Source organism: Acanthochromis polyacanthus, chromosome 19, assembly GCF_021347895.1.
Source record: "Acanthochromis polyacanthus isolate Apoly-LR-REF ecotype Palm Island chromosome 19, KAUST_Apoly_ChrSc, whole genome shotgun sequence".
Taxonomy (NCBI): Eukaryota; Metazoa; Chordata; class Actinopteri; family Pomacentridae; genus Acanthochromis; species Acanthochromis polyacanthus.
The window spans coordinates 20,491,980-20,513,241 of NC_067131.1; the positions used below are offsets into that span (position 1 = coordinate 20,491,980).

Sequence of the window (21,262 nt, forward strand, 5' to 3'; positions counted from 1 at the left end):
GAACTGCTCAGGTAGAAAAGTACTGCAAAGTAACACCCATATTCATATTCCTGCATCTCTGAAGGTGAGAAATTATTGAAAAGAAAGAATTATTCCATCATAAATTCCAAAGAACCAAAGCGATCCATGTAGTAGATGTACTTGGAGAAGGTGCTGATAGAAGGGCTGAAATGTATCTGTTACAAATGTAATTAGTGGCTCCCATTAAGTGTATAACAGTTGAAACCTGATCTTCAACCATACAAAAATGTTTGATTTTGACAAATTAAAGGAAAAAACATAAAGCGTTGGACCAACATTTGCTGCTAGTACAGTTTAAGCACACCTTTGATTCTCGAAGTCTCTAGAGTACTACTGGAGGGATGGATGCCACTTTCCTAATTCGCATTTGATGTTTTGATGATGGCGGTGCAGAGTGTTGTCAAACACATCAACCCGGAATCTTCCTCAAGGATGTTCAGTTGTGTTGAGATCAGGGGACTAAAGGCCACAGCATGTGAAGTACTTCATCACAACATTAAGGTGATCGGTGCCCTCCACAGCATGACAGAGCCATCAGATCCTCTCACCATAGAGGTCAAGGGTTCAGGTTTTTCTTTTAACTTGTCAAGCATCTGTATGTTTTTCCAGAACACAACAAAATGAGCTCTGACCAAGACCCAGTATTCAAGGCATCGTCTTTCAAAACATTCAACTATAACACATTTCCATTCCAGGAACTATGTGTTGAGCTGTGATAAACTTTTGGGAAATGAGTAATCTCCATTTGTGGATGAATCAGCTCAGCCTGGAATGTCGAAATATCCTCTGAAGCACCCCCACTCCATTGGCTTTCATCAAAGCTCTTGAGCTAAGTCCATTTTTCACAAAAAAACAATAAAACAACGGAGAACACGCACAAACCAGAATGGTATTTTGGAAAATAAACAACAGCAAAGCAACAGAACAGGCTTCATTGTTCCTTTCATTCTTTGTCACACCCCAACCTCTGGTATAGATGGAAGAGGAACTCACAGGGGGAAAAATCAGACACACCTCTCGTCTTACAAATGTCCCCTGCAATAGTTTGAGCATGTGCCCATGGAGGAAACATGAGGGAATTAACAGCAAATGCAGAAGAACATGTTCTTAAGAAATAAGGGAGTCAGCTGGCAGGACACCAGACGGATGCACACAAGCACACCACCCCCTGCTCCTTTTAGAAGGGGCCTCGTCTCCACGGCGACTGAAGACAAAAAAGGAGGCCCTGGCACAGCTGGTCTATAGCAACAGAGAGAGAGAGACAGGAGGGGAAAAAACAGTGAATAAGTGTTCAGATGTACAGACAGCACAGAGGGTGAGGGGGAGTGAGAGACAGTGAAAGCAGCAGTGCCGAAGTCGATTTGGGAAAAGGAAGAAGAGGGAGAGACAGAGAGGGAGGGTGAAAGAGGGGGAGGAGAGGGAAGACATATACAAACTCCCAGAGAACAGGAGGAGAAAGTGGAGCAAGGCTGCAAAAGGAACAGTTGCACAGAAACGGCTGCTGATCTGCTCAAAGAGTCAAATTACCTCCAGAGCTAGTGACTCAGGCTGAACTGGAACAGGCTAATTAGATGAAGAGCCTGAGAAGCAGCAGGCACCACAAACAAACTTGAGAAAAAAGGAGAAAGAGAAGGGGAAGGTGAAAACAAGAAGTCTGTGAAACATCGTGGTGACAGTTTTATGCACTGCTGAGTTTGGTTCTCGTTTCAAAGAAGAGTTCAGAGATGGAAGCAGTGACGCTGTCACTGTGAAGCTGCACACATTCACTGCAGAGGTAAGAACTTGTACTTTACATGTGTCAATGCACTTTATGCAATCTTTATTCATTTAAGTTTAAAGATCATTATCAATATCATTTACAATGCATGTCAAGAACAGGCTTTATACTTAGTTTTTGCTTGGCAATATGTAAATACTAAAGCACAGAAAGGGAAGAAAAACAACTGCAAAGGCCTATTGAGGACACCGACTTACTTACACTAGTTTCAAAGAAAGCATTGTTCCCTTTATCAAGATTTCTTCCGCATGTTTTGATCCCTGTCTGACTGTGTCCTGCTGCTTATGAAACATAACGTGGGAGTGCAGTGGAAGGACAAAGACAAGAGTAAAGAGGGAGTAAAGAGCAGAGATCACACATTCTTTAACTTAACTCTGGCAGGTGGTGGAGATCAGCTGCAGGAGCTGCCAGAAAACCAGACAGAAATATCAATATATAGGTACCAATTAGAAATGTATGCACACGTATATACAGCAACTGGAAACATTGAAATATTAGGACATTTTAAGGACAACATTTTTAAAAACACACAATATCCTGTGGACTTGCACAACATAGTAATATCAGATGTCAAATTTGGTTCTTCTTGTAAGAACTGCAGACTGATGTTTCATCTCTAAACCAAATCATGAGACAAGCAAAACAGCCACACACACACACACACACACACACACACACACACACACACACACACACACACACACACACACACACACACACACACACACACACAAATGTATGCAAACTGGTAGCCATGTGCCATTTAAACACTTGCTGAACTGACCAACAACAGGTAGAAACAAAACATCAGCGAAATATTTCTGAATAATTATTTTTATTTCCTGTATTGATCACAATGTTATTTCCTTTTTACACAGTTTTTGCAATACAATGCAAAATGTACACTATGGAATAGCATAATCAGATATGTTTTCAGTTTAATATCTTCATTACAGTTGTGCATACATTGTAAAAGATATAGTGCAGTAGTATGTAGTAGAATATAGATGGTTCAGTATACAAGCAATGAGGTTTAGCTAAGGAGAATATGCAAATATACATTAAAAAAATCAATCTTTTTTTCCAAATATGTAAGAATACAGAAAGAAGAAATCTGAGAAAGTTATTCAAAGGCATGAAAACTGACAAAATATGTATATCTTAAAATAAAAATAAGATGTCAGAAAACTACTCAGAACATTAAGATATTTGTACACACATTAAATTATAACAAATGCACATATATAATTATCCATCCAAAATATATAAATGAAAATGTAAATTTAGAAATATATCAGTTTGTAAATGATTCTTTTTTAAAAAAATTACTAGATTTCATGTAGTTATCATAATAACTCCTAACTACTGAACAGTGAGATCCATATGGGTCTGCTAACTGTCCCTGTTGTTTTAATTCTGTTGCCTAGCAACACAAGCGGCAGGAGTTCCAAGGTACAGCATACGGTCTAGTTTAAAGTCAAATAAGTAGTTATTTAGGTAAATGAAAACTGTTACTCTAAATTTAACTTGAAATGACATTTATTTGTCCGTTCCATAAGCGGTATTATGTGTAATGCCTTTCTGGCATTAGTTAAGCAGGACCTGTAGAATTCACTGAACAGCTAATTAGCATTAAAGTAGAATCTAGCATTAGCTTAGCTGTTGAAAAAGTCATGACTTTGGTAAAATTAGGCGTAATTACTGATTTGTAGTTTTGAATGGTAGTGCACATATTTGTATGTGTAGCTTCAGTATTAATAATAAATGTCAGACATATCACGGTTATTAAAAGGATCATCATCTTAATCGTTCAGTTTGTCATCAGGCATATTATAAGGCTGTAGGGTGGAAGAGAATACCTCAATCTGTCATGAGAAGAACAACTTTCTAAAGTGCTGTTTAGCTAGCTTAGCACAGCAGCAGTAACTACCATTCTACACAACTTTGCTAAGCTACCTAAGAGTAAAGCTACATATTACAATAACACTTTATCACTACACTACCGTTCAAAAGTTTGAGGTCACCCAGACAATTTCATGCTTTCCATGAAAACTCACACTTTTATTCATGTGCTAACATAATTGAACAAGGGTTTTTTTTAAAATCATCAATTAGCCTTTCAACACCATTAGCTAACACAATGTAGCATTAAAACACAGGAGTGATGGTTGCTGGAAATGGGCCTCTGTACCTTTATGTAGATTTTCCATTAAAACCAGCCATTTCTGGCTAGAATACTAATTTACCACATTAACAATGTGTAACTGTATTTATGATTAATTTAATGTTATCTTGTAAAAAAAATGCTTTTCTGTCCAAAATAAGGAGATTTCTACGTGACACTAAAGTTTTGAATGGTAGTGCACATATTTGTATGTGTAGCTTCAGTATTAATAATAAATGCCAGACCTTTTGCAAAATAGAAGCACACTATGAACTACATAGTGCATAGTGTTGTATTAGAAAGAAACAGAAAAACTTAAGAAGCAAGGACATTTTCCTTCAGATTTCATCAGGATTGTTCAAAAGCTATGCCTAAGTGTTTTGGATATTATGCAGGTGATTTCAAAGACTTTAAGTGATAATCAGCCTAAAAAGTTTTAAAATAAGGCATTATAAGCTTTCTATGACTAATTCAGTTTCAACTTATCTGCTTGTGTTGCTCTCTGGCTTTAATTAGGGCAGCACAGTGTAGTACTATGAAAGGAAGAGAGTAAAATGTTGATTTGCTGTGTATGTACTGAAGCAGCCTAGAGGTACATGCTCTACTGACTGTATTTTAAGCAACAAAGTAAGAACAAATCATATTCAAGGAATACAAAATATTTGTAACAGTTTTCTCTCTCTTTTTGCTCAATAAATGTAAAATACAAGAGCTTCTAATGCAGAAAATGAATTCGTGTTCATTGCTGACACACACTTGTCCATTCAGAATTTCTCTCTCAAAACTGGCTGTGTTTCATGTCCTGTTCTTTAGCCACAGCCCTGTGCCCTTATCTCCTGCACACCCTGTCTAGTATCAGCCTGTATGCGATCTCACCCACACACAGCTGCTCCAGTAATGATGACAGGCCTCAGTCTTGAAATGCCAGGCCTGAAATAGTTAGTCTTGTTTATAATTAAACTGAACATGCAGAATGCTTTCTCCTGTGTGTGTACAAAGCCTTGAACAGGGGGTCACACATAATCTGTCTACAAACAAACACAATATAGACACGTGGCATATCCATACACCTACACAAGCAGGAAGTTCATCAGTTGGCTAAGTAGGGGTGCTGATACATAATGACTGAGTACTCACTGAGCACATGGAGTATTTAGGGATCAAGGACGCATGTTAGGCTTGAGGGGTAATTGCAGGGTGGGAGTATAAAATCACAGTAGTGAAGGGTGGAGCTGAAGATGAAAGTAACTTTTCTACATTCAGAGCATTTTCCTCAAGACAGTATAACACTCATTCATTCACTTTATCGTCCTCATTTTTTCTAGTGAAACAAGTTCTGCAGTTACCCGTTTGCTTCGAAAGAAAAGCCTAAGCCATTACTGCATCTTGTCTTGCCTCACCTGCATCTGAAAGTCAGCATGGATGCGAAAAACGAGATAATGGATATTCTTCAGAAGGTGTGGACCAAACTGCAGGGTCTCCCACAAGCAACTTCACTGGAGCTGGGAGCCTTCTTTGTGCTCGTTCTGTTTGTTGGTGAGTTTTGCCCATCCTTTCTAAGACACAGTTGCATTGAGTTATGTTTAAATGACTTACGTTTAAATCCTAAATATGAGCAGAACTGTAACCTACATGTTTGGCATATTGTGTGGTCTTAAAGTTACCACTGTTTCACAAACTTACTCCCAGCTAGAATTTTCTTGTACTAAAAATGTTGTGTAAAAAGTTTTAGTCATGTTTCAGGGGAGATTTTTTTTTTTTCATTTCCTAGAAAGTTCTTATTAACAGTAAGATAACATTCTCTAAAGACATTCTAAAAATGTTTGCTGATAACACTATTCGACTATTGTTCCCTAATATCCTTAAAACATTGTCTGAATGTTGCATTGAGAATATCCTTCTTATGTTATCATGTCACACTGATGTGGGAATGTTTTAAAAAAGTGTTCTATAATGTGTTACCTCAGCAATGTCTGGAAAACATCCTCAGAATTTTGCAGGAAAAATGATCTACCTTTATTTATATAGTGTTTCAAAATGCTCTGTCACCTAAATATTGGTCTAACAATGTTTTCCCTCTGTTATCATTTAACATAATCTGTGACTTTTACAACATCCTAAAAAACATCATTTTAGTGTTGCAGTGAAAAACATTACATCTGAGTCAACTCTTCACCTTTTAATCTTTTTTTTTTTTAAATGAGAAACATCTTCAGGATGTTCTTTGAACATTAGATTAAAACAGTTTTTTTGTGACATTAAAACATACCTACAAACAGAATTTGTAGGTAATGTTAGCTAATGTTGTGGAAACATTCCCTGCTTCCTCAGCTTCCACCACCAACCTCAGCAACTTTTGACCAAGAATATCTACGTGGCTCTCTGTCTTTTTTTTTTCTTTTTTTTTTTAATTGTTGGCATAAAGATATTTAGATTAAACTCAATGTCAGTTTATTTTCTGGCCACTTGAGAGAAGCCATACGTGCTGTAAACTAAACACTTGCATATTATTTTCTTATAAAGCTGATAGGGCAAAGGTGTTAGAATAGAATAGAATAGAATAGAATAGAATAGAATAGAATAGAATAGAATATCCTTTATTAGTGCCACAAGGGGAAATTTGCAATGTCACAGCAGCAAAGTGACAGTAAGAAAAATAAAAAAAAACACATCTATATATTAAAGATGTAAGATATATACACTATATATACAATATAAATAAGAAAAACAGAAGAACACAAGGACACAACACAAATCAATTGCACTTAGGTGTATTTGCACATGACAGTTGGCTGTCATTAAGTGAGTGTATTATGTAGTATTGTGTTAGCAGACATTTGAATATTTACACATCCAACAGATGCAGGACATTATCATTTAGTATCATTTTTCTTCAGTAAGACCTCTGGTTTGAGCTCCACCTCCACATATTTTAAATACACGTCTCTGTAGTTGCTAAATGCCCCTCTGTGCTCACTAGGTTCATATTACCTCCCCCAGCATGAGCTGACCCCACCCTGTGTCTTCTGTCTTTGTAGCCATGGTTATCTTCATGGTCGTGTTGTCTTGCATCCACTGCTGTTGCTGTGGGAAGCCAAAGTACCAGGGCTCAAGAGTCCAGCCTTTACAGCCCGTCTGAGAAGAAGACAGAGAGAAGAATCCACCAACAAATACAGCCTTCACCTTTCTTTCTGCCCTCCATGGAATCACCCACGTGATAAAGGGCATTTACTCACACACATTTCAAATGAGCAAACGATTTTCAGAGCCACTGATTTCTTTAAAGGGCATCAAATGAGATTAATCGAGGGACGACAGAGAAGTCATTGCCATTTATCCAGCTGCGGGTTAAAGACTGAATCAGCATCCAGAGAGCCACTGGAATCCATATAAATCAACAGACTGGCACGACTCATCAAGATTCATCACAAAGGAGAACAATGAAACACTGTGTGGCTGCATTTCATGGACACAAAGATATAAGAAGCTGATTTGTGCTCAAACGTCACAGAGACACCAGTCTTACAAATGTAGTAGTTTGGTATGCTGTTGACATTCATTGAGAATGTGAAGAACAGCAATGAAAATATGCATTCCAATAAGTGAATGTGTCATGGACTTGAAGTTACATGTTTTGAACAACAAAAAAGAGAGAGAAAGACAGAGCGCCCTCTGCTGGTTAATTTGCAAGCATTTGTTTTTGAAAGTTGCGCCAATAGAAAATGTGATCTGTTGTCCCAGCAGTTACAACTGTATATTCTCTTTATATGAATCAAACTGTCTGCTACGCTTAGTTGCTCTTATTTGTATAAATGTAATAAATGTTCAATGTATTTACAAAAAAGAAATATATGTTTCTGGTTGTTGGATTCTCTGTAAAGATACCAGAGGGTGTGTGAGCATATTAACAATGGTAAATACTGCTCAATTTTATTCCTATAACAACATTTTTATCTAAATCCCATGAGCGAAACACTGAACAAGTGTGCAAGCCTTATCATTACACTTCTATTTGCCTCCACCAGTATTTTGAGTTTAAACATTAACCAGGCACTGTTGCTTTCATTTTGCCAACACGTAGCAAATGTCATTGTCACCTGGAAAGCAACAGGAACTGTTCAGAGTTTGGATTTATAGAAAGCCTCTTTTGTTCACAGAGCGACAGTAAACTGCAATGTTTGGGCTTTTTAAATAGTTCTGACGCTGTGTGTGGATCAAAACAGTAGCTGAAGCTGGGCTCTGACACACAACTACAGTTTATTCACCGTCTGTTAGAACTCACTGAGCCGTGAGAGGATCATTTAGCAGGACATGGCGGTGGAGAGGTGAGTGTTTGAACAGGAATGTGTTGGGTGACAATACCCGGAAACATCAGCAGAACACTGTGGAGCTTGTTCATAAAAATATACCTTTAGCTCAGCTTTTGAAATGCTTTACAACTTTAACAGACGTATTATCATTAGCAGGCGATGCACATCTGTCAGCTTTATGAAGTATTATTGTTGGCAGCTAGTGGTACAAAAAAACATTGTGTCATCTGTTCACTAGTTCAGCTCTTATCTGGTTTGTTGCTTCTTGTGCAGTTTAATAGAGCAGCAAAAACCTGCAGGCTCACCAGAGGACTGGGTGGAGTGGTTCCTGTATCGACTACAACGGGAGCCGTGGGCACTGGGTGGTTTTGTGGTCATTGGAGTGTTCGCTCTGGGAACTCTGTCTCTGACAATCTTCGCTCTCCTGTATGGATGCTGCTGCAGCCCTGGAGAAGGAAAACCAAACAAGAAGAGGCAGCAGAAGAAGTCAGAGGATACAGTGATCTAGATGTGCGAAGAGAACAGACTCATGCTGCAGAATGAATGTCAACTTCACGTGGAATTGTGTATTTTTTTCTTTTTTAGATGTGGTGTAAATCAAAATTGAGAGTTTTCAGTTTTATAGATATCAATTTCTTCAAGATAATTTTACATCAAATCAAAATGTTTTTTTTTCCCTATAATCTTTATTTCTGTATTTGGAGAACATTAGGATCATATCACCAAAATCTAATCGTTGTTTCAGTTTAGAATGGTGCAGATGTTACACACAAAATTAAACCAGCACTGTTTTTCTAAGGTCAGCTGTATAAAAACCTTTTTGTAAAATTAATTTTGTGATTTCATTATTATTATTATTATTATTATTATTTATTTTACCAGGTAAGATCAGTGGAGAACAATTTCCCATTTACAATGATGACCTGGCAAAAGGCCCCAGCAGGAAGAAATATAACACATAAATAAACAAGTACACATACAAAAAAATGACACACAAGTGTTTAAACAGAGATCAAAAACACACTAAATTAATACTAGAAATTTAATGAAAAATTCAGCATGTACAGTGGTCAACAAGGGTCTGCTGCAGCTTCCGCTTAAAAATGTAAGTTGATGGAAGCGATGACAGTTTCAGAGATTTTTGGAGGGAATTCCAATCGATTGCTGCAGCAAAGCGAAAGGAATTCTGGCCAAAGACAGTGTGAACCTTCGGAATAGAGAGTGTTAAGAAATCCCTTGACCTCAGGTGGTAGTTGTTATGGGAGGGGTGCAGGAGGTTGGAGAATTAGAGTCTTGTAAATGAGTAAAAGCCAGTGTTGGAGTCGCCTGGTGTAAAAGGTGGGCCAACCCACCAGTTTGTAAAGGTCGCAATGGTGGGTGGAGAATGGAGCACCGGTAGCAAGACAGATGGCTGAGTGATGGGGACATCAAGCCTGTTAAGGTCACACTTAGGGGCCATTTTATAGATGACATTGCCGTAGTCAAATATGGGAAGGATGGTCATCATATCTAATGTCATTTCTAAATATCTGTAGCCATCCTCTGTTCAAAATGTGAACAGAATCAGCGCTTTTTTTGTAAATTTTATATTTTGTATATTTTAAACATAATAAAGACACTATGAAAAAACACAAATCACTGATGTCGCAGTCAGATCATTTGCATATAGAATGGCTACGTTTTGGTGTGCTTTACTTTCAAATACAGTCATTTACTGCTGTTGAGGCAAACTCACCCATCAAGTCAAAATACTCAAGGCAAAAAAACCCAGTTCTCACTTAGATAATGCAGAATAGGGCTGCAAATGATTAAATCAATACCTATCTGTTGTAAGCATTAATCAGTACTACAGGCTGGGGGTACTATAAAATGCAACCATCAGAGGTGGATCAGTAACAGTGCTGTCAAACAACAAAATAAAATTCTGCATGGTAAGTTTTACTTTAAATTGTTTTAACTCAAACATTACAGTCATCTCCATGACAAATTTATAGGTTTTGCAGCTTCATACTTCATATAAAGTCGAATATTGCACAAACTATGTGTAAAGCAGGCATTACTCAAATACTGATGGGAAACTAGATGTGAGAACTGGGTTGTCAGTGTGTGACAGCATAATAAACCTTAACCGAGGTTTATTAAAAAATACAAATCGCAAATCGTTAGGCATGTAGGTATGTTAACTTCTCATAAGATATGTTAGTGGGAAGTACATGTTTAGTGTTGACTCAGTAGCTTGAAGCCTCAAAGTTTCCTTTATAGTAGGAACTAATGTTTTTATTTGCACAACTCTGTCTCTGCTACACAGGAAAAGTATACAATATAAAAAGTATTTATCTTCCTTGGAAGTTTTGTTCCTTTTCAACATTGGCTAATAGTCAATTTAATGTCTTTTTTTAAAACAAGAATTTACAACAAATACAAAGTGAAAACAGATTTCCTCAACGTAAAGGCCATTGATTTAAATATAAAACTTAAATTACTTACTTTTATCTTTTCTTGCCTTTTACATTTTAAGTAAATTGCAATATTTTTTAGAATTCGATTTTCACTTTGAAGTGTTTTTTCCCCCCTTTTAGCATGGCCTGAGAAACGAAAGGACTACATCCATAGATATCTTCAAGATGTATGACTACATCTTCCAGAGCTACACTGAACCTACTCACTGCACAGGACCGTTTCAGTGACGTTATTACTCTGCGACCAGGCGTTTATGCGGGCATACAGTTATGGCGAGCGGTAAAAAGAGTGTTCCACTGTCGTCTTTGGCAGACTATGGAGACGATTCGGAGCCCGACTCTGACCCCGAACCAGAAGAGACAGGTATATTATAACAAACCGAAAACTTTCAGCAAATCCAGTGGCCGTAGAACACTGTCTGATGCTGCGCGAATCTAACCCCGGAACTTCATGTGGTGGCTAACGTTAGCTTGTGGCTAACCTAGCTTATAGTAGTTTGCTGAGTTTTTTTCATGATGTAAACACTTACTTGTTAAAACGTATATATAGAATTCAGGCATATAAAATAATTTTACCAAGGGATTTTTGGAGATAAAGTGTCGTTGGAGATGCTCACAGTGGTATGGTTTAAAACGTGAATGCTTCGTTAACGGAGGTGTTGCTTTGTGTCAAGTTCCCGGTTCACTTCATCACTCAAGTCAGTGAGATGAGTTAGTTTTAACCTTCGTGTGATTTTACAGAACAGTGAAGTTATATTGCTTTCTGAATGCACTGTGGCTTTGCATGTCTTTCTGTTGTCGCGATCCTAGTGTCACAATAGCTGCATGATGTCTTCAGTACGATGTCTCGATACTGATATTGAAACAGTACCACAGCAGCCACCTACAACTTTAGGAAACGTTACAATGTGACAGTGTATGACGGAAAATGGAAATTCTCATGCATGGGGAATTTCTGCTGCAGCCATATTGAAATCTATTGAAAATCATATCAAAGTATTGACAATAATTCCAAACACAGCTGAGTGTAGTTGTCAGCTGAAAACCGATTCAGGTGATCCGTGTTTGGCCTCATCAGAAACCGTATAGAAGGAGATACTCAAAAAGGTTCTAGCCACAGTGCATCGCCAGAGAAGACAATAGATGTGATGTGGATGGAAACATGGCCAAATGCAGATGACACGGTGCGAATGTTACAGTATACATGTACATGTTGTTAGTTTTTGACTTTTATCTCTTGATTTCTATTCTGCCCACTGAATTCTGAGATTCTGCATTTTTTTTTGATTACGGTAAACTTTATTTTTTGTAAGGTCCTAAAGTTTCATAGCCTAGCTGCGCTAGACCCATGCTCTCAAGACGCAAAGGTCGAGGCACGCTCGACAGGGAGGGAGGCGGGCTAAAAGGTTGTCTATCAAATCACTCTGCAGCAACTGGGTAGGTATACAACCAATCAGCGCAACGAATAGGCTCCTAGAGCGCCGGAAATCGGAGGATGCGGTAGTTCGGTGAAGCCTTATTTATACAGTCAATGGGTGAAGCTCAAGTATATTACAGACATGTTAACAGAAAGATTATTCAGAGTCGGTGCTAATGGAGCTCAACGACTGTTGTCGTTTTTGTTGTCGACCCTGGCAGAGAATTAAATTCGTTGCCATGCTGTTGTTTCTGTCAGAATCGTCGCGCCTCTGTCGTCACTTAGTTACGCCCGGCTTCTGACTCTACACTTCATGGTGATTCGTCCTGCCAGTTTTAGGAGCATCCAACCTCGAGCCTTATGGAGAGTAACTAGACCCACCCTGGCAGAGAATTAAATTCGCTGCCGTGGGTTGTCTAGTGTGGCTAGGCTAAAAGTTTCATGCAAAGGCACAGAGAAAATATGTAAATGTTGTTGAAGTAAACTGCTGCATTCCTGATTCATTCTCGTTGCAATATATTACAATGATTTAACACTCAATGTGTAAAGATCTTATTTTATAATAAAATACTGATTTATCTAAAAAGAAATCATTCAAACTTGAAAGATTACAATTTATTTCATGTGATGCTCTCTGTTGTTGGTATTTTGTGGTTCAGCGTGCTCAGAGTAACAGCGTTTGTTTCCAAAGTGAGACTATTTTCTAGTGTTGTGGTTGAATGAGCTTATTTTGAGACATGTATGAAGTGTTTTGTTGATGAGAAACAGTTTTTGGGACAAGATTTACTGTTTAGCTGAGATACATGATGGAAATGCAGGCTGTGTTAAGAGTTTTGAACATGTGACTTCAGTTTGGACCAATGCTTGTTAGCAATCGGAAAAAACTGTAATCACCCACTGAAATTCTAATTTCAGTTTTGTAATTTACATTTTTTTTTTTACAAGTGTCAGTGATCTTACACTGTTTCCCCTGGGTTGAAATGGCTGTGAGGTGGTGGGGTGTAGGCAAGGGCCAAAGGCCCTTGCATCGGTGAGCGCCACAGGCGTGAAACAACTAGGGGGGTCCGGGGGCATGCCCCCCTGGAAAAATTTTGTAAATCAAGATGGGGCATTCTGGCACAATTTGGAGCACATTTTGTTGTATTTGTAGCCATTTCCAAAAACTAAATTAAATAAAATTTTCATGTTTCTTTTCTAAAAATTAGCGATAGGGAGAAAATATGACAAATATAAACTCACTTGTCCTTGCGATCCAAACATGTCAACTAGTCCAGTCTATTATATTCTGGTCAGATTTCCACAAGCCATTCCAAAATGCCACATCAGTTCTTATTACAAATTTGAAGAAGATGACAAAGGACTTGAATCTAGAATCAAGTGGTGACTTTTACTTTTTTCTAAAAACAACTACATGTTAGGTACCAAATTCCCACTTCATTTTTATTTATAATAAAAAGGTTATGTCATGAGTCATGACCCTCATTTTACTTAAAAATGTGAAAGGAAACTTCAACTCTGAGTTAACAACTGGTTTTCTGAAGGAGTTAGTTCTGTTTTCAAAACTGTTACCTTTTTGAACAAAGAAATAACTTCTTTAGAATACCAGTTGTTAACCTTGAGTTAGAATACATAATTTTGCACTGTGATATGTGTCAGGTAGCTGAATTAAAGACTTTAAGTAAACATTCTTGAAAACACAAACACCAAATTTGAACACATGCTCTCTTTATTACATGAGGCAAATCAAATATAAGTGGGGATTAATGATGATCAGTCTAAGCTTTCCATTGGTGTATAGTGTTTCTATAATCGCGTAGGCAGTGTCGTTCTATTTTGAAAAATGCTTATGCAGATATCAAAACTGCACGGCTGCGGGCTGCTGAACCGTTGAAATTACAGAATTTGTTTTGCCATTGAATGATATAATTTCGGGCACTCTATAAATCATTTTATCAAAAGAAACTAGGGACTTTATATTCCATTGAAATCATTTGTCTCGTTCGTGAGAATGGGTTTTGTCGTGCCTAAATGTTTTAACGGGAGCCATTTGTGAAAGTCACTGTCAATTCGTATGGCCGCGGACAACCAAACAGTAAGCAAACTCAGTAAAGGAAGCGAGATTGATGCCTACACCGTGTTGCTCACTTTATTTTGATGACATGCGATAGTTTTGATACTTAATTTGACATATGTCTGTGATACACACCTGCTTTTAGCCCCGAAAAACGAAACCATGGAGCGCTGCCGCTTCTTGTCCGCAATGGGGATGTGCCTTGCTGTCTTCAGCCACGGCGAGAAAAGGCTGCCATTCTGGCTTGTTGATTTCAGCGGCGAATATACCGGACTTATGTGTCAATGCTTTCTAATATTTAGCATTACTTTTTTTTTTTCTTTTTTTTTTTTGGCGCGGACCAGTGAGGTGGCAATGTCGGCAAAATTGTAATGAGGCGGTGGCCTATACCAGCGAGGCGGCCCGCCTCGTCGGTCATATAGGAGGGGAAACACTGATCTTTATAGTTGTACTATGGTGAAGTTAATGTTATCAGTGTGAATGCAGCATTAGAGATGCTTTGTATTTAAAAGCAAAAGATCAAGGTATTAAAGTAAAATATTAAGCAGTTATCTTATCTCTTAGCAGATTTTTTTGTCAAACTCTGATGGTTAAAAAGAACCCCAAACTGTTAGAAAATTAATCACTTTTTTTTTTAACTTATATTTGAGAGCTTAGAATTTTTTTGTAGAAGCCAGCATATCTGTCAGTGAGATGGTTTGCTAAGTTGGATGTGTGAGCTGCCTTGGTCTGCATAGCTTTAAAACATGTTCTGCTGATAGGCTGTGGGGTATATGTGGACTTTTCTTCACTGTCGGATACCTAATCGTAATAATTCCATATTTAACTTTGTGCGTCTGTCTTATCCACAAACTGAAGGTGGTTGGCATCAGCAGTTGGATTTGCTGCCATGCTTTAGGACTGTGAAACCTGCCAGAGAGAAAAAAATTGTAGTTGGTATGCCCACTTTCCCTGCAAGGATTGGAAGCAGAGAGATACAAACACACACTTGAATTGCTGTGGTACATCAGAAATGCTGCTTGTAGCAAAAGACTGCAGATCTATTAAAGTATTAGCCTAGCCATGCTAGATCCCATGTTTCTGACGGCACAAGGGTCTAGGGAAGCTCGACAGGGAGGGAGGCGGGCTAAAAGGTTGTCTATCAAATCCCTCTGCAGCAATTGGGTAGGTATACAACCAATCAACGCAACGAATAGGCTGACATGGTTCCGAGAGCACCGACGGATTGTGGCTAAGTCCCATTAGCTTCCCAACCAGCGGAGCCGCGGAGCCAACTGGTATATTAACAGGGTACCCGCGGATCCTTAAAAAGTCTTAAAAAGTCTTAAATTCGTGTATGTAAAATTAAGGCATTAAAATGTCTTAAATTCATTAGAAATTCCTTAAATACAGTAGTCAGTGGTCTTAAATTGTCGGGTCTGTTTTTTTTTTTTACTCAGGGGGACTTTGAGTGACGTAAAAGTTGCGCCGAAAGTTTAATTTTAGTCGCGCGCAGACTCCTTCTTTCCTTTCTTCCTCGTGTCACCGGTCAGTCAGGATGGGTAAGTGCAAATTTAAGCAGTGTTGGCTGGAGGACAGACGGTTTCAAAGCTGGTTGAAACCTGTTGCCAATCTCGAGGAGGCCAGGTCAGGGCTTAAAGTTTTCCGGCGCCGCGCCGGAAGTGTACCATTTAAAAAATTTCATTCATCTCCGTCCCGAAGGCTCCAAGCATGTGCGTCATTGTGCATTCAGTTGCTCCGCTTTAATCAACTCAATCAAACTCCAAATCCTACATTAAAAAATATACACCTTCTGTCCAGGCATGCGACTTTCTGATAGAACTTTTATCCAATTACAGTTTTCTAACTGCGAGTGCGCATCGACTGCTGGGCGCACGATATGCTGCGCCCTCTTGGTTCGGCATCGTCAGTGCTGCTGAGCCACTGATAAGAAATAACAGTATCCCACAAACAAAAATCCAAATTTGCAATATTTGTTGGTGTTTTTTGTAATTATATTTAAAGGGAATTAATGGAAACACATTGATATATATTGCAAATTATTTTATTTCTGCTTGGACTGTATACCCATTCCACGTGTCCCAGCCCTGTGGCTGCCTGGTCTCTCCAGAGCGCACGGAGCTCCAATCCAGAGTGGTGCAGTGAAGAATTGAGCAGCTGATCACTGGTCAGTAGCGTTGGAGCTTGTGTTTGGCCCAAAGACGCAGATACTAAAGTTTGCTCAGATTTTGTGTGACAGAGGAGAGAGGATGTGTCTCTGCTGATTAACAAAGAGAACAGCCGCTGCCGCGATCCCTGAGCCGCGGTGTGTTGACTCGCCCCATTGGCGTAAGTGCGTGCCGTGGAGAACTGCAGGTAGTGGCGATGCGCGTGCACGCCCCACAGTCCCCATGGTTTCGCCACAAAATAAAAACAAACGGGCTTAGGTATTGAATTTTTAAAAAAAGTAACAAAAACAGAAGGTGTTGATTTTGTTTGATTTCTTAATCTTTAAACATTTTCTATGTTTTACAACGGCAAAAGGAAAAAAGGAAACAGCTATTTAGTTTGCTGGATTTTATTTTGAAAGGAAAAAAAATCAAAGATCAAGCCATACGGATTTGTCCCATTATTCTCCTCAGAACATCTGTTTAGTTAAATATGCACAAACTGAATGTAGCTTAGGTGATATGAACTTCTTTTATTTGAGGACATATAGGATGTTTGTAATAATGAGTTAAATAGCTCTCAGCAGATTTTGTGACCTTATGCATCTGAATGATGTCTAGCCACAAACAAAAAGTCTCCAATCTTCAGCAAATATTATTAGTAAGAACAGGACGAACGTATGGGTTGTGTGAAATGAATAATGGATAGATAGTTAAATAAGAATGTTCTTAGCCTGCTTTTCACCGTTTTTTCTTCCCAAAATATAGATAAAAAATATTTAAATTGAGTTAGTTTTGTAGCAGTTTTGTTGTGGTTGGTGTTGTTTTGAGTTCTTGTTAAATCTACTGAAGAGATAAAAATTATTTAAAGGTATTAATAAGACATGTACTTGATTTTCATGATTTTTTTCCCCTTTACACTAAAATAAAGTTTTGCCATTATAGTGATGTGGTATTGAAACATCAGCACAAAAAAAATCTGACTTGGGGCACTTTCTAAAATGCCTTGAGTTTAAAGTAAGGTATGCCAAGTAAGGTTTTACATTTGAGCAACAATAAAATAGTGGGATCATAATGGGCATTATTTTCACCAGATGACCTCATATTTGCTCTGAATTAATAGAATCTCATATATATTGTGTTTTAGTGAGTTTTAAAACACATTTAAATATGTTTATTGACACTATAAATTGGATCTTAGAAGTTCAGGCTCAGGATTTTTTCTCACTTTAAGCCCTGGGCCAGGTGCATTCTTTGCAAGAAGGATTTCAAACTCAGCACCATGGGAATTAAAGCGGTCAAATCGCACATGCAGGGCGCTAAGCATAAAATGGCGACAGAGAGCCAAAAACAAACGCCGGGCATCTCTCATTTTTGTGTGGGTCCAGCGCCCCAGCTAACAACAACCGCCGCTGCTACCGGTGCTGCTACTGCCGGTGCTAGCAGCACTGACCTGACGGTTATCTTTGGTGGGACAGCAACACTCAAATCCGAGGTGTTATGGATCTTGAACACTGAGTGTGTGTTCAGTGTTTTGTCGTTGACATATAGTACTGTTATTGCACTTGTAATTTTATGTGTTTGACCAAATGCAATGTGCTTTTACTCACGCCAAGTCTCGTTGGCAAAGCAGTGTTTTGTATTGATCAGTATTGTATCAGTTTGTTTAATAAACTGACAATAAGTAAACTTGAATGATTGTCATTGAGGTTCTAGTACAGCGGGATCCCTAGCCATCGCTTGTATTTATAGGATTTTTTTTTTTTAAATGCAGTCTTAAATTTCATTCAAGACAGCATTAAAAAGGTCTTAAAAAGTCTTAAATTTGACTTGCTGAAACCTGCAGATACCCTGATTAAGGATTTGCCATATCCCGTCGGCATAAGTCCAAATACGTCTTTCTTCTCAATGAAACACTTAAGTGCCGTCCTTTGTTTATCTTTCGAGTTGAATTTTAGCTTCAAATCTTTAAGTGCTGTGGCCAAAGCCGAGTCGAAAGATAACTGTTTATTGTGCGCCGGTTGTTTCTGTCAGAATCGTCACGCCTCTGTCGTCACTTCGTTACGCCCGCCTTCTGACTCTACACTTCATGGTGATTGGTCCAGCCAGTTTTAGGAGAATCCAGCCTCGAGCCTTATGGAGGGTAACTAGACCCACCCTGGCAGAGAATTAAATTCGTTGCCGTGGGTTGTCTAGCGCGGCTAGGCTATTAAAGTATAGGTGCTGATAAGGCAGGATTTAGTATTGTTGTTAACAGTAAGGTATCATGACACTAGTATCAGTATACCATGCAATGATATCCGATCCACTGCTGCTCCTTTAAAAAATAGCAACATAGAGTTTCTGTTGTCTCTGTGTGATGTTACTCTCCCTGTATTTCTGTCCAAAACCAGGGGGGCGTGGAGGAGGCTTGGTGTACGGCTATGGAGACGATGACCTGAATCGAACGGAGGACATTGATGACAAAGAGTCTGTCGATGAAGACAGTAGAGAGAGCAACTCGGTCAGTATTTGCGTTTTGTATTTGTAGGTTTAATTTATCCCTGGGTCTTTGTTTTTTGTGGCCTACATGGTGTGTGGTGTTTTTTCCCATGTTCATAATTGGATATCTTGTCACGTGCTGAGACTTTACTGAACTCTGAGGGGATGAGGAATCTCATAGATTGGTTGTGGCAGTGGCTGCATCTTATTCAAGAGGAGCTATGTTTCTGAGTACAGCATTAGTATTTGTTTGTACTGTTGAAAGGGATCTTCTCATCTCCATCTCACATTATTTATGTTTGCATTCACATTTAGACATTGTCTGTGGACCATGAAGTAATTAATGACAGTGTGCTGAGAATAATATCCCTGGGAGTCATTGTGAGATAGACCTGTAAAAAAGATAATGCTTATTTTGAAGTATCTGTGTTGGAAGTATCTCAACCGTTAAAGCTGACTTTGAAGCTCAAATTAGTGTCACAACACTTAAATGTTCAGTCCTGTATTGCAGTGAAACCATGATGTCCGATCTTAAAGGTATAATCTGTGACAAAGCTTTTAGTTACTTTTTAATTGTTTACAATTCAAATAATCACAGCCCCAAAGTTAAAGAACTGTAAACTTTCTGAACTGTAAAGCCCACCACTAGATTTGAAAGGTGTATTACCTTGATTAAAATCACCAACATTTCTCCATCTGTCAGAGCCATAAACTGTAACAACAAAGCAAAAAAATTCAACTTTCTAACAGTCCTTGAACTAATCCAGTATTTTGTGCAGGTCAGCCAGGAAAATTTATCAAATCTTAGCTTTAAATAGTTAAATCACAATTACTTGATTATGTCTCACTTCAAATTTCACCAAAAAAGCAGAATCCATAAAATGCAAAAACATCTGTCAGCTGACAAGCTGTGACTGACTCAACTGTCATGTGATGAAAAGCAACTGAATATTTGGCTAAACAAATTCAGAGAGACTGAGAGAAAATAAAACATATACTGGATTAATAAAATGCATCATGGTTCAGAAATGGTATACAGAGTAACAAGTTATCAGCAAATTTTTGGAAAATATATTCAGTACGATGAAATGTATTTCTGGAGCAGAATGATGGACAGAGTTGTGTGAATCCCTAGGTTGTAGAGAATATAAAATGTTGTACATGCTGACTCTAGATCTTTCCAATTTTTGAAAAGTCCCTAATCAAAGTAATTCAACTTTTTTGTTTCTATATCCAATATTTGCAGCATTGTAACTTTGTCATACTGCACAAAAGACATGTTTAATTATCTCTATGTCTGGCCATGATTGTACTGTTTCCATAGAGGTGCAGGACTTTATACTGTGATTAAGAATGGGCACACAGTAACTAAGAATGTACAAGGAGAAAAATAACTGCCCAGAAAGTGTTTGGGGTTCAGAGTGTTAAAGACTTTGTGGTTTAAGGACGAGCTGAGTAGTTTTAAAATGCTTTCCTGGGAGCTGGTTGTCATTCAATTCAATTCAATTCAATTCAATTTTATTTTATTTATATAGCGTCAATTACAGTCAAATCATCTCAAGACGCTTTACAGAACCCATATGCCTGACCCCCAGAGCAAGCCCAAAGGCGACAGTGGCAAGGAAAACACCCTTTAAACAGGGAAGAAACCTCGAGCAGAACCTGGCTCTATATAGGGGGGACCCTATATAGCTGGCCGGGCGGGTTGAGAGGGACAGAGGAGGGCAAGGGGGAGGGATGGGAGAAGAGGGAGGGGTGGGAAAGCAAGGAAAACACAACACACATTTGGATACATGTATGACAAGATATGTGACACAAACAAAGTATAAGCTAACATTGAAAACTGACTCATAGTTTACTCTTATGATGTATGGCTCTGACATTAAGCATACTCCATACATAGCTAGCAGTAAAATTCAAACAGTATGTAAGTTAGCATAACAAGTATAGTGAAGGCGATGCAGAGTTGACTGGTGGAAAAGGGGAGCTGGAAGCAGAGGGCTGGAGGAAGGTCAGCAGCAGCATCCCACAGTGGACATGGTGGAGACTGGACCAGTTGGTGGAACATCAACCGCAGATCTGAAGCATCCAGCTCTGGGACCAGGGACACTCGGAGAAATAGCACAGGGGGAAACAGAGTGAATGTACTGCAATAACGGTATACATATTAAATGTAAAGGTAGATAGAGAAGGGCTCAGTGCGTCAAGAGAAGTCCCCCAGCAGCCTAGGCCTATAGCAGCATGACTAGGGGCAGAACTAAGGGACGTCCAAGAGGGAGTCAGCTGTGCAATGAAGACACAGGCCGAACCCCTGTGGGTCACCCAGTCAGCCCTAACTATAAGATTTGTCAAAAAGGAACGTTTTAAGCCTGGTCTTAAAAATAGAGAGGGTATCTGCCTCCCGAACCCAAACTG

General features: G+C 38.7%; 1 protein-coding gene and 1 long non-coding RNA gene across 3 annotated transcripts in view; both read left to right on the forward strand.

The window, feature by feature from the left end:
* Positions 1 to 1,146: 1,146 nt before the first annotated feature.
* LOC110956171 (uncharacterized) lies at positions 1,147 to 9,104 on the forward strand. The gene is made up of 4 exons (XR_002596034.2): positions 1,147 to 1,795; positions 5,288 to 5,498; positions 7,001 to 8,287; positions 8,546 to 9,104. It is a non-coding gene; the product is annotated as an uncharacterized LOC110956171 (long non-coding RNA).
* Positions 9,105 to 10,968: 1,864 nt separating this feature from the next.
* Positions 10,969 to 21,262, forward strand: part of sap30bp (SAP30 binding protein) — a 36,677-nt gene continuing 26,383 nt past the window's right edge. For both annotated transcript variants that reach the window (XM_022201496.2, XM_022201497.2), the window contains exons 1-2: positions 10,969 to 11,095; positions 18,760 to 18,869. In XM_022201496.2, the coding sequence (XP_022057188.1) occupies positions 11,002 to 11,095; positions 18,760 to 18,869 (204 nt within the window). In that variant the 5' untranslated portion in view covers positions 10,969 to 11,001. The remainder of the gene's footprint in view (positions 11,096 to 18,759; positions 18,870 to 21,262) is intronic.